This window comes from Numenius arquata, chromosome 6, assembly GCF_964106895.1.
Source record: "Numenius arquata chromosome 6, bNumArq3.hap1.1, whole genome shotgun sequence".
NCBI classification, from domain to species: Eukaryota; Metazoa; Chordata; class Aves; order Charadriiformes; family Scolopacidae; genus Numenius; species Numenius arquata.
The window spans coordinates 23,475,380-23,490,027 of NC_133581.1; the positions used below are offsets into that span (position 1 = coordinate 23,475,380).

The 14,648-nt window shown below is 39.7% G+C and overlaps 1 protein-coding gene across 8 annotated transcripts in view; it reads left to right on the forward strand.

Moving 5' to 3' along the window:
- TEAD1 (TEA domain transcription factor 1) overlaps positions 1–10,790 on the forward strand; it is a 106,824-nt gene extending 96,034 nt beyond the window's left edge. For all 8 annotated transcript variants that reach the window (XM_074150064.1, XM_074150066.1, XM_074150065.1 and 5 more), the window contains 3 exons: positions 2,190–2,330; positions 3,791–3,943; positions 4,939–10,790. In XM_074150064.1, coding sequence (XP_074006165.1) covers positions 2,190–2,330; positions 3,791–3,943; positions 4,939–5,052 — 408 coding nt within the window. In that variant the 3' untranslated portion in view covers positions 5,053–10,790. The remainder of the gene's footprint in view (positions 1–2,189; positions 2,331–3,790; positions 3,944–4,938) is intronic.
- The last annotated feature ends 3,858 nt before the right edge of the window (positions 10,791–14,648 follow it).

A 14,648-nucleotide genomic window follows, 5' to 3' on the forward strand; every position in this document is an offset into this window, starting at 1 on the left:
CCAGGTTAAATGTCAGCATGTAAATACAATGATTAGATTTTTTTGTCAGTGGGCTTCAATATCAGAAGGCCGCGGATAAAAAGTTATTCTTATTTTTTAACTCTATGTTGCTATTGCAGCTTGAAATACAAGGTCTATGCAGTTGACCCTTTTGACAATACGAAAATGTGAGGAGCATTTTAGTTATGATTTCTTAACTATTTTGCCCATATCTGAAAGGAAAAAAAAGAAAATGCTTTGATAGCAAAAATGTAATTGTGGTAGCAGCAGGAATAACCACTTTTTTAAGAGATTACTACTACTACTATGAGTATTATTGTTATTATTATTACTATTATGATTATTAACAATGCGATTGGTTTATCAGAAATGCCTATTCAGAAATTCCAGTGGAGCAGCTGTAGCATGGCTGATGGTTGCGCTACCGTTTGTCATGTTTAGCTGTTTGTCATGTTTCGATTGCAAGCCAGCTGTGATGGCAAATTGCTTATTTACTATTAGCTCGGAACAATTTCTTACAGCTGACTGCGAACACACTGCTTTAGATGTACATTAAACATTAACTGCTGACCTCATGCAAAACATGTGCAAGAAACAAGGTGTAATAGCGATAGGATTTCTTTCTGTTATGCAAAATACGTGACTATAGGGCTGTTTGTGTTACTGTGTGTAAACCTCAGGAGACTTCTCCACTGATTAATTTACCAAAGCCAGCCTCAAGTAATCTTAGACCTGTGTCTTCTCCCTACCACAAACTAGCTCAGTATGTGCTATTATCAGCATATTGCCTCAGAATGTTGTACCACAAATAAGGGCTGTAGACAGTAAGTAGAATTAATGAGTTGTTGCCTAGTTAAAAATTAAGTAGCAGGTACAAATGACCTGAACTGTAGTGGAGGCAGGATTATAAATGTTCCACACTAACTAGTAAATAAACATACCTGTAAACTGAGTTTTTAAAAAGTCTTAAGGTAGACAGGAAAGTATCTGTCAAAATGTTTGTGTTACATTTCTATATTGGCAATAAAAACAAGCAGAGCTAGATTTGCAGGTGAAACAGCTGCAAAAGTGCATTTCTCTGCTAAAATGCTCACCTCAATGTTAAAAATTCAGATAACTCTTAGATGTTGCACTGCTGTAGCTGATTGGCTCCTTCCACATGAAAAGAAAACCCTGCCCGCTCTCTCCTTGGGCACCAAAGATGTCAGCAGAACTAATGCCTGAATCAACAAATCCAGCTGTGGATATCCCTAGACTCTGCCTGTGTCCATATTAGCACTCTTTTAATTTGAGGGCTTTTGAAAATGGATTCAGGATGACAAAGAGCACAGTGGCAGAACAGCTTCAGTGCTGCTGGGGAGGCCAGATTCAGCATGTGACCTATGCTGTCGCTTTGTAGCCAAATTAATCATGCTGCGCACAGGACTTGGGTGTGGATATAAATAATTAAAGGTAACACGCTTCCTCACTTAATCCTGCAAGTCTCAGTCTCTGTTGCTAGATATTAAAGGCAGCTGGATAGTTGTTCAGGCTGTAGAGAAATGCTGAAAGAAATCAAATACGTCCAGTAATATTTTATCGGTGCGGTAGGCACGGCTCAATGCGCGCACGGCTCACGTGAAGCCTGTGAGTCGCATCATACAGCTCCGCCAAGTCCAGTATTTTGCTGAATCAGGGCCATATGGCTTGACAGAGTCTTATCAGAGATTGATTCCTGTGTTGCGCAGCTGTCTCCCTTTGCTGTGAGGATTTCATTGCTTTAAGAAAGGGAAAGTGAGTGAACTATGGCCCCTCGGGAGCGGGATGGCTCGGTTGCATTGGAGGCTGCGAGGCAGGTTCCCTCCAGAGGAGCCAGCTTGGAGCCAGGAGCCTTGCAGGTGATCATTCCCTTTGCTCCAGGGACTTCATCAGCTGTCTGCCAGACAAGAACGTCACCTGTAGCCCAGGGAAATACTGGGTTGTCTTTTGTTGTTAAAAGTTTGAAGAAATTGCTACTTCCCTAAGGTTTTTACTGCAACTATTAGGCAGGTAACTTTCCTGACAGACTTTTTTTGCTGTCTCTGTTGTCATTATAAAACTCCCCGCCTTTCTTATTTCTGAAAAAGAATGGTGAGCTAATTACAGCTTATGCTACTGACACTGTCAAATGAAAAATAAAATCTTCAACATTTATTACCTTTTCCCAACAGGCTGACTTAAACTGCAACATTCAAGATGATACAGGAGCGTTTTACGGAGTCACTAGTCAGTACGAGAGCTCAGAAAACATGACAATCACCTGTTCCACCAAAGTCTGCTCGTTTGGAAAGCAAGTAGTAGAAAAAGTAGAGGTGGGTGTTGTGATGGGATGTGTGGGATGACTCTCTGGTTCCCTTTCATTTTAATTAGGTTTTTCTCTCTCTTGTCTTTACTTTGCTGTTATCTGTCTTTTCCTTCCTTTCTCTAATCCTTTCTGAAACAGTATTTTCCTTCCCGTACGTGTTTGGGTTCATTTTATATCACCGTGTAAATGGTGACACTACAGTTAAGTAAAAGCCTGGTTACCTGTTGCTTTGGACACCCTCCTCCACCCTGCCTGTGGCACCCTTCGGTGGGGAACCTGCAGCTGACATCAGGGCCGCCTCTTCCATCACCTGGCAGAAAAGAGCTGAAAAATGCTTTTGCTCCCATTTCCAAACGTTTGGCCAGCCACGTAGCCTGTTTGGAACCATACTACAGTAAGGAGCTACCCGCTGTCATCTGGATGTCTTAGACATTTTAAAGCCGTGGACGGTGTGCTGTGTTTGGTCTATACCCATGCTTTTTTTAATCTTCTTTTATGCACATAAAGGAATGCTTTCCTCAGTCACCAGCAGCTTTTGAATGCAAAGTTGCATATTTTCTTAACGTGCAGGGTCCTTTCGTTATTTTTCACCTTTTCTAAGCACAGAACTGTATGGCGTGGGCAGGTTGGTTTATTCTACTGCAGCTATTTATCTTGTCTTCTGTGTACTGGGCCCCACAGCTGTTATCTGCATTACAGGTTTTGTGCAGGAATTTTAGCCTAGAGCTGCAGGTCAAGCCTTTACAGATGTCTTGGTCACTGTTCATGCCCTTCTTATACAAAATACAGTTTCTGTGCAGGGTGACCATAAAAAAGTTTTCCATCATTTCCATTCTTCCAAGCTTAGAGAAAGTCAAAAAACCCGACATGCCACTGAGTGTACCTGAAGTGAGTAATTGGTAGCTGAGCAGCAGGAGTCCAGGAGTCACAGCCTTACCCTCCTTCAGCTCCCTGGGGAGCCCCTGCAATCTAAATCAGTCTGATTTTCTGCCGACTGTAGTCTTGCATCTTTCTGTAATTCATAAATTGCCTATTAAATCATGCAATAATATAGCTATGTTTATATGTGTATATTTATGTGTAAATATATAAGCTTATTTTTGGTGTTCCCTTTGCAGACAGTTGCCTTAAAACTAAAATCATCTTACCACAAAGTTTTCTGCTCAATTCATTTTCACTCGACTTGGATTTACCTCTGTGTAATCCTCATCTGTTCAGCTTTTTAATTCATAGGTTAGAGAACAAGTAGTGATATTATTACTTAATAATTAAGGGCCCTTGAATTTTTAGCAAGGCACTGCGTAGCTCAGGCAGGGAGTTAGCAAGTAGGGGTGTGGGTGTGTGTGTGAGAGCGAGCCACTTTCTCTTTTTTTCTGTCTACACAAAGAAAAAAAAATTAGTATTCACTTTTTTGCTATTTCTGACTTGTCTGATTTTTCTTTTTCTAAATACTTTTTTTTTTTTTAGACTGAATATGCAAGGTTTGAGAATGGCCGGTTTGTGTACAGAATAAATCGCTCTCCAATGTGTGAATATATGATCAACTTCATACACAAGCTGAAGCATTTACCAGAGAAATACATGATGAACAGCGTGTTGGAAAATTTTACAATTTTATTGGTATGGAGTCACTTTTTATTTTTCCATTTATAAAATACTCTCAGGCTTTGTATGGCTTGCTTAACTTGTAATATTTAGAACCAGTTTCCGAAACCTTTAGACATGTTGCTTACTAAACAAATCATCCCATTGGCTTCAGAGTAATACTCCTGGAGTTGTGGACTATAGACGCTAAGGATGAAAAGGCTAAGCTGGTTGAGAACATGAACAAACATCTTTGTTACTTTCCAAAAATTCAGCTTACCTTTCTCTTTCTTTTAATGCAAGTCTCTATTTGGTGTTTGTAGCAAGCCCGAGGCAGTAACTTTGAACAGTCCCATTCATCTAATGTGTTCTTACTGAGATGCCAGTTATAACACTGCAAATGTCAGTGGTGATTAATTAGTTCTTGGGCCAGGACAGCATGCAGTTACAGGTACACCCAACAGGTGATCTAAAGCACAAAGAATGGTCCAAATAGTAGCCTTCAAGCCAGTTTTGTCCAGTTTCCCCACTTGCTTTCACTGTGGCTTTGCAGTGGCACCTCAGCAAAGCACTTAGAGCCGTGCTCCGCTGCTGCTACCATAGGATTTGGGCAGGACCAAGGGCTGGCAGCATGCAGAAGAGGTAGGGGCTGTGAGCACAGAGCCACGTCCGCCCCGCTCAGCGAACGCAAGGTGACAAGCATTCCCTGGTTTCCTTTTGCTGAAGCAGGGCTCAAATTGGGGAGGGCTGAGCCAAGACCCCGTGATGGCGGCTCGCGGTCAAGCAGCCAGGGTGGGATGAATCTCAGTGCCCTCCACTGGGAGCTACAGCCCCACAGCCCAGCCCCAGGGCACGGGGTGTGAGCGCAGTCACCCAGGCCAGTTTAAATTGCCAAAGAGGGAGTGAGAGGACACGGATTTCAAACAGTCGCATCTAAAGATTGTCTTCAATTAAGGCAGTCATTTCTTGTTTTGACCCTGGTGTTTCCAAGTTTGTAATAAACTGCCTGCCTCTTCCTTCCCCTCAAACAGGTTGTAACAAACAGGGATACACAAGAGACCCTGCTCTGCATGGCTTGTGTATTTGAAGTGTCGAACAGCGAACATGGAGCACAGCATCACATCTACAGGCTTGTAAAGGACTGAGCAGTTATTTATATATACACTTCATTTCACTTCTTTATCAAAACACAGACTGTAAACCTCAACACTAAGTGGCAGTGCCTCTGGCCCAACTTTCACCCACATTTTTCTAAATCCTGTTTTAGTGAAGTCATTTTTAATGTGTTCATATATAATTGTAGCTGTGAAATTCTGGTACAGTTGTAAAAATTATTTCTAAAACTTAAGTGTTCTTCAAATTTGTAAACCACAGTTCTTTGGGAAGACTGTATTTAAGAACCTAACGCCTCTGCCTGTGGAGGCCTATTTTTAATTCTGATAGAAAAATGTATGACAGAGCATTTGCCATGGGAAAAAACTGACAGCATTTATAAGAATTTATTTTGGGTTTTTTTCCAACATGAAATACTTGTTTTACGATGCAAGTGAAATTGAAATGAACCTTTAGCTATAACTGTAAATGAGTACACAAAGTTAATAATCTTTATAGAATTATCTTTGTAACTAATTAGGGTGGAAGATATGGACGAATGTAATTCACTAAATTATTTTTTAAAATGAAAGCGTTTTTCTGTTTGAAACCAAATGAAAAATATAGCCTTAAGAAATGCCTGATAGAAAGAGACAGGTCCTAAAATTAGGCAAATTTTGTATTTTTTTCTCAACGCTAAAACTAATCTTCTAATCCATTAAACTTTCAAACAGGTATTGCAGAGAAAGAAAACATCATCCCTTATCCCTAACATATCTAGTGTATTTTAAAAGAGTATAAAGTTGTATTGTACTAATATGAAAATCTGATTATTTAATGAAAAAGATGGCTCATTTTGCAATAAGTAGGTAAATACTGAAGATTTAGACTTGCATTATATGTAGTCTTGTGTGTGCAGTTATATTTTATATGGACAACTATGTTTTCTAATAAGTTGAGCGAAAAACTTTCAACTCTGAAATTAACATGAACGGAAACAACTGACATTGCAACAGCATTGAGTAATTTGTAAACTAAAAGCAAAACACTAATGTGTTTGAAAGAAGTACAACTCTGAAAGGATCAACAGCTTTAATATCTATGAGGCGCTAGAAAAATCACAACCAACATCAGGCAATGAAGATTGGAAAGTGGAGATTTTTTTTTTCTCCTTTTCCTCTTTATCATGGTGCTCTTAGATCTCTCCCAGTCGTCTCCCCAGTTCCAACTGGCGAAGACGTTTTTCTGAAATAAATACGTACGTACCACGTGGGGTCTGATGTACTTTTGCATCCAGATGTGGTAGCATTCATCCTTCTGATATATTCAGGGAAGACTCCAGGAAGTGAAATATACAGCTGGAGATATTTTAATACTGTAAGGATTCAAACCATGGATGTGGGTGTGAGTGATAGTCTGAGGTATGCACATGTGAGAGAAGCAGTCTCACGCCTCCTGGCTACACCAGAGAGCACTGCTCAGTTTCTTGTCTTCTGCCGCACGCCCAGCAGTGTCCCGCAGTTGCTCAAGCGGCAGTTGCTTCAGCAGGTGCTGGGCCAGTAGCGAGTTCTCACGCAAAACATTTGTCTGCAAGGCTGAGGGCTGCCCGGCCAAGCACAAGCCACCTTAAACACCAGTCATGAGGTATCAGCAAAGGGGGTTCTCGGGAAGGTCTTTTGCAGTCCTGAATCAGAGAAGTTAATCTTTAGCAGATTCCTCCTCCCCGCCCTTTGCCCACGTGTGCCCATGCACAAGTTAATTTACTTCCAGACAGAGTGCTGTAGTCTTCAAAAAAGCCAGTCTTAATTTTTTTCTCTTTCTGCATAGTACCCTCTGTTAGAATTGCCCGTTGTTGAATTATCTAGATTAGAATATAGCCTAGACGAGGTAGTGGGTTCCTGCATGTCTGCATTGGATGAGGGTCATCCTTAACACTGGTGAGGACTCAGCTAGAGGACAATACAAAGATCACCGAGGGGAAGGGAGACTGCTTAAATTCCTTAGCCTGCCTCTGATCTAACTCGAGTAGGTGGATGATCGCTGTGATGTCTAGCTGTTACCTGCTTGTGGATATTAGGGCTGATGATCTTTCAGTTTATATTCCGTGAACGGAACAAAGAAATATGTCCATGGTAAGGTCTCTTTTAACAGTCATTTTTAACACTAATAATCACATCAGGAAAAGCACTGCATTGTAACAGCCTAACGGTAGCCCTTTATTCTAAGCACTTGGTGTTACAAGTCAAAAACTACTTTTTTGTTTTATTTTGTTCTAAAGTTGTCTTTTATTTAGGGTTTGAATTGTGGTTTTGGTGATTTATTTTTTTTTTTTTAATAACAAGCAAACTCTTTGAGGCATATAAAGTATTGTAAGTCAATTTGCGAAACCAGGTACATTTTTTTGATAGAATCTGGCACACTACATATGCCATAACTATAGGGTATAAAAAGTCACAATGTTTATTGGTGTTCACATATGTAATCTTAGGGAAACTATTTCCATTGTCTTTTCTTTACACTTCTGTAAATGGTCCATACCCTGTATATGTTAATTCTTAAAAGCCTTAATCCTTCAACTGTTCAGTGTGGGGTGTGTAGTCCAACAGGCTGCCTGTAAACTGTGAGCTCTTTTGTAAGCTGGAAGTACTTATCTTGTTACTGTTACTTTTTTGTAGGAACCTTTTAATTGAGAGCTGCCAAAGCATTACAATATGCAGTGCCTTAGCATTATATTAGAAGTACCTTTAGCCTCTTAACATAAATTTTATATATTGTTTTATTAATTGGTTCCATTTTTTAAAATATCTGTATTTTTTCCCACAGAAACGCTCTTTGACTGCTTGGTCTAAACCAACCTTCTGTACAAATCAGTCCCATTACTACGCAGTTACATGTCTATACCAAAAGAAAAGGTTACAGATTCTTAGTTCTCCGTGAAAAGTGAATTGTATTAATAAATGCTGCCTTTTTAAATTTCATGACCAAATAATTAATTGTGACTCTTCTGCACTCCAGCATGAAAGTGCCTTTGGTTTGAAATTCCAGCTTAGAAAAGTGCTGCCATAATAATGACAATTTGTAGAGAGACCAAAAATATTTAGTTATCACCGTAATGCCTTTGGTTTATTGGAATAAGTTGAATCTACAGGCCTCCATTCACAAAAGAGCACCATTTATAGCAAAGTAATTTTGCTAATGATCAACCTGCTGAAGAATAATCTACTGTTTGCCATTTCTGACAGCACTGCAAACCAGCAACTGATTTTTCTGATATGAAAATGATTCATGTTTATATTCTCTTCATCCAGTTGTGCACCTGCATAATGAGAGATCTGTACACTGCAAAAGTTCAGACAGTGGACAAATGTGACTTTATTGTTCTCCTCTAATAATATTTCGGTATCTGTGAAGATTTTTTTGTTTAGACAGAAGATTTTGTTTACAAAGTTGTACATGCTGAACGTCAGATGCATAAAACAAGATGAAAATGGAGAACAGACAATAGGTAGGGTAAATGCAATTGTGTGTTTTTAAGCATTGAAATGTTGAGTGTGAGCATTGTGGATGAAGGTGCTGTTAGAGAAACTCTGGCCAGCACGATTCAAAACACAGGGTTGTTTTGTTTTGTTTATCTCCCGGATGATGTCTTGGAAAAAAAAAAAAATTAGCTCCTCTTAATAACGTGTCTGTATTTGATACCTTCTGTGAACGGGGGCCATACTGTACACTGCAACTAAAATTGATGGGAAGAGGAGCAAGATTTTAAGAAAATGATGTTAGAAAGAACAAATATCAGCAAAACCAAAAGCTGTCAGAGGGATAATATAGTTGTGAATACAATTTTAACTTGATTTTTACAGTATTTGATGAAAACTAAGATTAACTTTTTATATATAGAAATATCGTGACACTGTGTGGTAAATATTGTGATAATTCAAGTTCCCTGTCTCTAAAATATTATTTTTGTTATTCCTTCAAGGTCTAAATCTCACTTACCTCTGTAAGACAAGCAATCCTGTTGAACTCAATGAGACTGAGGTAGGGAAAAGACACTTTTGCCCCACAAGTAGAGCATGTATTTTCAGTTATTACCAAACGTTTCAGCTGTACTAGTCAATATTAGTGATAGACTACACTTCTGTCTCATTAAAATATTAAAATAAGCATAATGGTACCATTTGGGGCTGTTAAAAATTACTACTAACAAATGTAGTTTTACTTACTTGAATTCCAAAATGATTTTATTTAGGTACTGCACCACTATTTTGAAGGAATTGCAGATATAATGCCTGTTTCTCACTTTCCCTTCCTACCGCAGCTACAGCTCGTTAAGTTTGGCAGTAGCTTCTTCCGTTAAAACCTCTACGGTGTAGGCTATTTGGAATAATGAAGGGTGTACATTAATGTTGAATGTATGTAACTGGCCAGTTCAAGGCAGATACAACATTTGACGTACTAATCCATATCTATTTATTTTTCCACTGCAAGTCCTAGGGCGTGCTTGCTTTCCGAAAGAGTTCCCCTTATAGTTTTCCCGGATCACTCAATCACTCATACTGAGAAACCTTTTGTCTACCCTTTACTTGACCCATACTGATACGCGTACCCAGTCACACAGCGGATGTGGATAATAGAGTCCAGTTTTGTACTTTTCTCAGGATGATCTCTTTTCCCCCTCTTATCTTTCATAACGAGATGTTTAGCCCCCAAAAAAAGATTGAGGCTGGATAAGTCAAAGTACAAGAAACACTTTGGACATCTTCATCTTTTAACTTTTCAGGTCATTCTTACTGAGATCATGTAATTAGTTTTAGTGTGTAAATTAAATCTTAAATGCACTCAGTTGACTAAAAGGAGATGGATCCCTGTTACCTCCTTACAGAATATGTGTTTTTGTTTTTGTTATGTTTTGTTTTATGGGCCTCTGATTCAGGCTCATGACTGCAGACAAAAAATACAATATGTGCCTGAAAAAAAAAGACAAAAGAATTTTATAACATTGAAAGCCTGAATAGCCTTTAATTCTTCAGTACATTTTATGTAAAACAGGTTGGGTTTTTGTTTTGTTTTGGGGTTTTTTTGCCATGTGCATTTGTTCACATTTGTAAATGACTTAATGGAATTCTCACTTTATGTTTATTTGTGTAATGTGTATAAAATGGGTTTGTGACTTAAGCATATTCATATATGGTCAGTGGTTACTTTAATATTGTACTGCTGCTGGTAACTTTTGATGTAGAACTTGCCTTTTGATGATAAAGTACCTCTAGGTTAGACAGGGAGGGAAGGCTCTTTGAAAAAAGTGAATGTTCTCCAATGTTTTCTTAACATATTTGCAGAAGCTTTCAAAAGGAGTTTCAGTCAAACCTCTTGGCAGTACAGTATTCTTGTATTTGTTATTGTCTGTGTGTAGGTACTGGTACCTTTTTTTGTTTAAAATGTTTTAAGTGTTGGCTTTAAAGTGAATTTATCTTTAGTATGATAGTAATATGAAAATTATAGGTTTTGTGTGCAGAGAATTTTTTTATAAAGTGCTTTGTAAAAAAAAAAATGTATTCTAGCTTTCGCGGTACATATGTGTGATAACTTTAATATCCATGACAGTTAAGTGCAATTATTTCATCACTCTAAAAATGCTATTTTTGTGTCGGTTACTGCAGGTGTTTTCATGTCTTTGCAAAGTGACACATTTTGATGCCTTCTTGATAAAGTGGTAGAATTTTTGTAGCTTTCTAGAAACTTTGTATTCATACAGTATCGATTGAAAATAAAGAAAATGAAAGTGTTTTGTGCATTTATCTTAATCTCTTACCTCAATCTCCTTTTAATATTGGGTGCGACTTTCAAAAGCAGTTTCCAAAGAAGCACAAGGCCAGACTTGCAGGAGTATCTGTGTACCTCCCTAAAGGTGCAATGGACATCCAGCGGGATTTACAGAAACCTGTAGGGATGGCACCGAAGGCTGGCACGTCTGGAAGCCTTGGTCAACAATGAGTCCATATGCTTCCTGGCATTTTATCAGCAAGAAAAGTGACTGCCTCCAGCTTGTGTGTCTTCCTAAAGCAGCGGTGGTGGATGTTTTTGAAACATCATTTAAACCGTACTGAAGTCACCCATCCCGCTTTATTCCAGCAGCAGGAATGACCTATTCAAAATCTTATATAATGAATGGTATGAAATAGATCGCTAACTTGGCAACTAGAACTGACTGAGGAATACTATAGTGAATACTATAGTTATCTGAGGTTGAGATGTTTTTTTCCAGAAGGACACTGTGCTCTGTGGAGCTGAGGTCCTAAAACTGTGCCGTTTTAAAGAGATTGATTTCTAGTTTTTCTTAAACCACTTGCCCCTCAGCTAGCAGCTGTACCTGATACGATTGAGGGGATGAAACAGGATCAGCTCGCCTGCCGCTTTCACAAAGTGAAACCACCTAGCTAGGAAAAGAAAAGAAAAAAGAGAATAAGAGGGATATCCTGGATCGACTGATATCAATGGGAACATGAACAGGACTTGGCAGAGAAAAAAAAAACCGTACATCTGGCTCATCTTCTGCTTCAAAAGGATAGCAGTGGCTTTTGAATAAACCACATGCGCCTCCCACACACCCCAATTCTCCTTTTGGGTGGCAGATGTTCCACTGCCATTTTTAAAATGCCAGCAGAGCACCCCCCATGCGCAAGATGAATGGGTTGAGAACAACGCACAGGCATCGTCTTTTTGACCCTGTTTTCTCTTCTTTGTTCCCCATTAAGTAGACAGCTTCAGCCCTTTGAAGTGGGTTAGCTGTTTCAGAAGCAACCTGCTTCTTAATTAAGGTTCTGCTTCTTAATTAATTTAGGTTAAGAAACCATAAATCTTCTACCTTTGGGAAAAATGTCATGCAGCATTTCAGGTTGGGAGGCCCCACGTAACGTCACACCATTAGTTTATTAACAAGCTGCATTCAGCAGAAGCAACGGCCTCTCCCTGACTAAGCGCGGTCTGGTTTACGTGAACGCGGCAGCACGGGCAGGACCAAAGAAGACAGACCAGTTACTATGTGCCATTTTATGAAGTGCAGAATGATGAGCTCTACATGGTCCACGGACTTTTCTGTGGATTTTTTTTTTCTTTTAAAGATGCAGCCTGTTTGCCACAACAAATACAGAACACATTTACTGCTCACAAACCCAAGAGTAAAAGGAGGGTTTGGAGCTAGGAAGTGTGTTAGCAGATATCTATAGTTCCCCTGTACAGCCCTCGCTGTTCATCCCAACCCTGACCTTTCGCAGCCTTACTATTGTTGTCTGGGGCCCTTTGAGCAGAAACAGCTGAACAATCTGTTACACCAGGCATAGCTTAGCAATGTTCATAAATAATTACCTACCTTGTAGAGAGGTGTCACACTTAATTGGTTAATGGTAGTAAACTGTTATATGATTGCTGTTGTTTTGTGAGAGCTAGAGCTGTGCTGGAGACACTAGAAACTTGGTGAAGGTGGGAAGGGCAGGAAGGAGTGGGTAGAGAGACTGTACTAGGAGTGGAGAGAAAAGGAAAATGTTATAAACCCGGAGTGCAAGGGACTGTGAAAAAATGACTAGCAGGGTATTGCTTTTCAAAGAAAATGAAAAGCTGAGGGCAGGAGAAGATAGGAAGAAAGAAGGAAAAGGATCATTTGAAGACCACAACCGCCAAAGCCCATCCGAAGAGGAAAGGAGAGCTAAGACTAAGAAAAAGGCTACAGCAGAACAGACAAACATCCACCCCATTCACCTTCTAGGTCAGTGAATAGAATTGCCTTTTTTTTTTTTTTTCCCCCTCCTGTATTGCTTCTTATTAGCCCTCTCCAGTTTTGGGACGCATCCTCCTTAAGCTTAGGGAAAACGACTGCTGTAGGCCTCCATTCTTGTGTTCCTCACTGTGGAGAATCAATAAAGGCCAAAAATCTCAGCAGCAAGGCACCCTGTAGCCTCCCTGACGTATGAAGAGCTGTCAGCTTGGTTTTGACTGGAAAACAGAGAGCAAGGGAGAGAGGCAGTGAGCATGAGCACTAGCCAGAAGAGTATGTGAAACAATTAGCTGAGCAAAGACATTTGAGTGCAAGTGACTCATCTCCATTTATCCAGCACTGATGTTTCCTCAAGCCATCTTCCTTCCATATCTGTGTGGTTTTGTATGCATGCACAGTCCATTATAAGTTTAGGTTAATGAATTTCAAAAATGTTTCTTTCCGTGCCCCCCATTCTGTCCTAGAGGTGAGAGCATAAACACGTAACCTTGACGTTATTAAATCGGAGTAGAAAGGAAAAAAAAAAAAAAAAGTTTTTCATTAGTCTGCTTGTCTGCTTCCAAACATCTATCAGCTGTCAGGTATGGCCACATGCAGGGAGCAGTTTTAGATCCTTCCGCACTATAGCTTTTCCTGAACTCTTGTAAAGTCAATGTCCCACTAAGGATGGTGATTGGGGCCATCAGAGCAAATGGTGCAGGAGCTGTGATTAATATGTAAATGTCCCTTTTCATTCCTCTCATTTATACAGTTCACAGAGGGGATTAGTACACTACTCATACTTACCTTGTAATGTACCTTAATGCTTTGGTTTCTGGACCTCCAGCAGAGACGGCAGCTTTCAGACATACTCTCTGTTTGAACAGAGCACTGAGCTGTACGTGCAGCTGACTTTGCCAGTAGATTAACAAACTACAAACTGATCTTTTGTTCCTGCCCAAAGCATGTAAGTTTATTAGCCATATTTAAAGATCCTTCTCAATTTTTTTTTGTTGGCAGAGCCTAAAGAATAAGATTTTTTCCAGACTTTTAAAAATTCCTTTCTGCTGAGATCATATGTTCTTTACAGTGTTATCAGAGAATTTATTTTTTTTCCAAGACACTTGTCTTTTCTTATCCCTTCACCTGTGATGTTGAATTTCCTAGTGAGCATTATACTTGGCAAAATGTACAAGAACAGCATTCAGGTTATAACCGTTCCCTTCAGTACACTATAAGAACACTTCTTTTTTGATGCAGCTCTACATTAAAGGGAGGGGATGAGGGGGGGAATACCTGTGTCTTCGTGATGGTTGGCCTTTCAGTTTTAAACTGAACCCACATATGACAAACTCAGGCAATGACGTATTACAATCAACCACATTGCGCACATATACACCATTCCATAGCACAGAGAATTTGACGGCTTCATTGTAAAATATCTGTATTGGTTTTACTGTGACTATGTTGTATTTTTAATAGGTTTTAATCTAAGCTTTATCATCAGAACACCATGATGGGTGGAAACTCAACAGTGCAGCTCACCTACAGAGTTTACGGCAATAATGTGGGAGACAGAACACTAGTCTCAGCAAGGTTCGAGCTCCCTTATCTCCTCCAATGATCTCCTGTTTTGAGGGAGGTGGTGGTGAGTAATGTTTGGGAGGTGTCCCGAGAATCCCCAGCGATAGGCTCTGGATAAGCGCAATGGAGCAGATAGATGTGGTGCAGTAACAAGCAAACTCCAAACTTTTTGGCTTTCCAGCCCACTTTTCATCTGTCTGCCAGCCAAGCAAAGGACACAATGTCATGTGGGCAGCGAACTAACACATGACTGGAGAGTCTCAAGATCTGAGACCTCCCATTTTTGCAGAATTTCTCTCCGACTGCTCCCTTCTC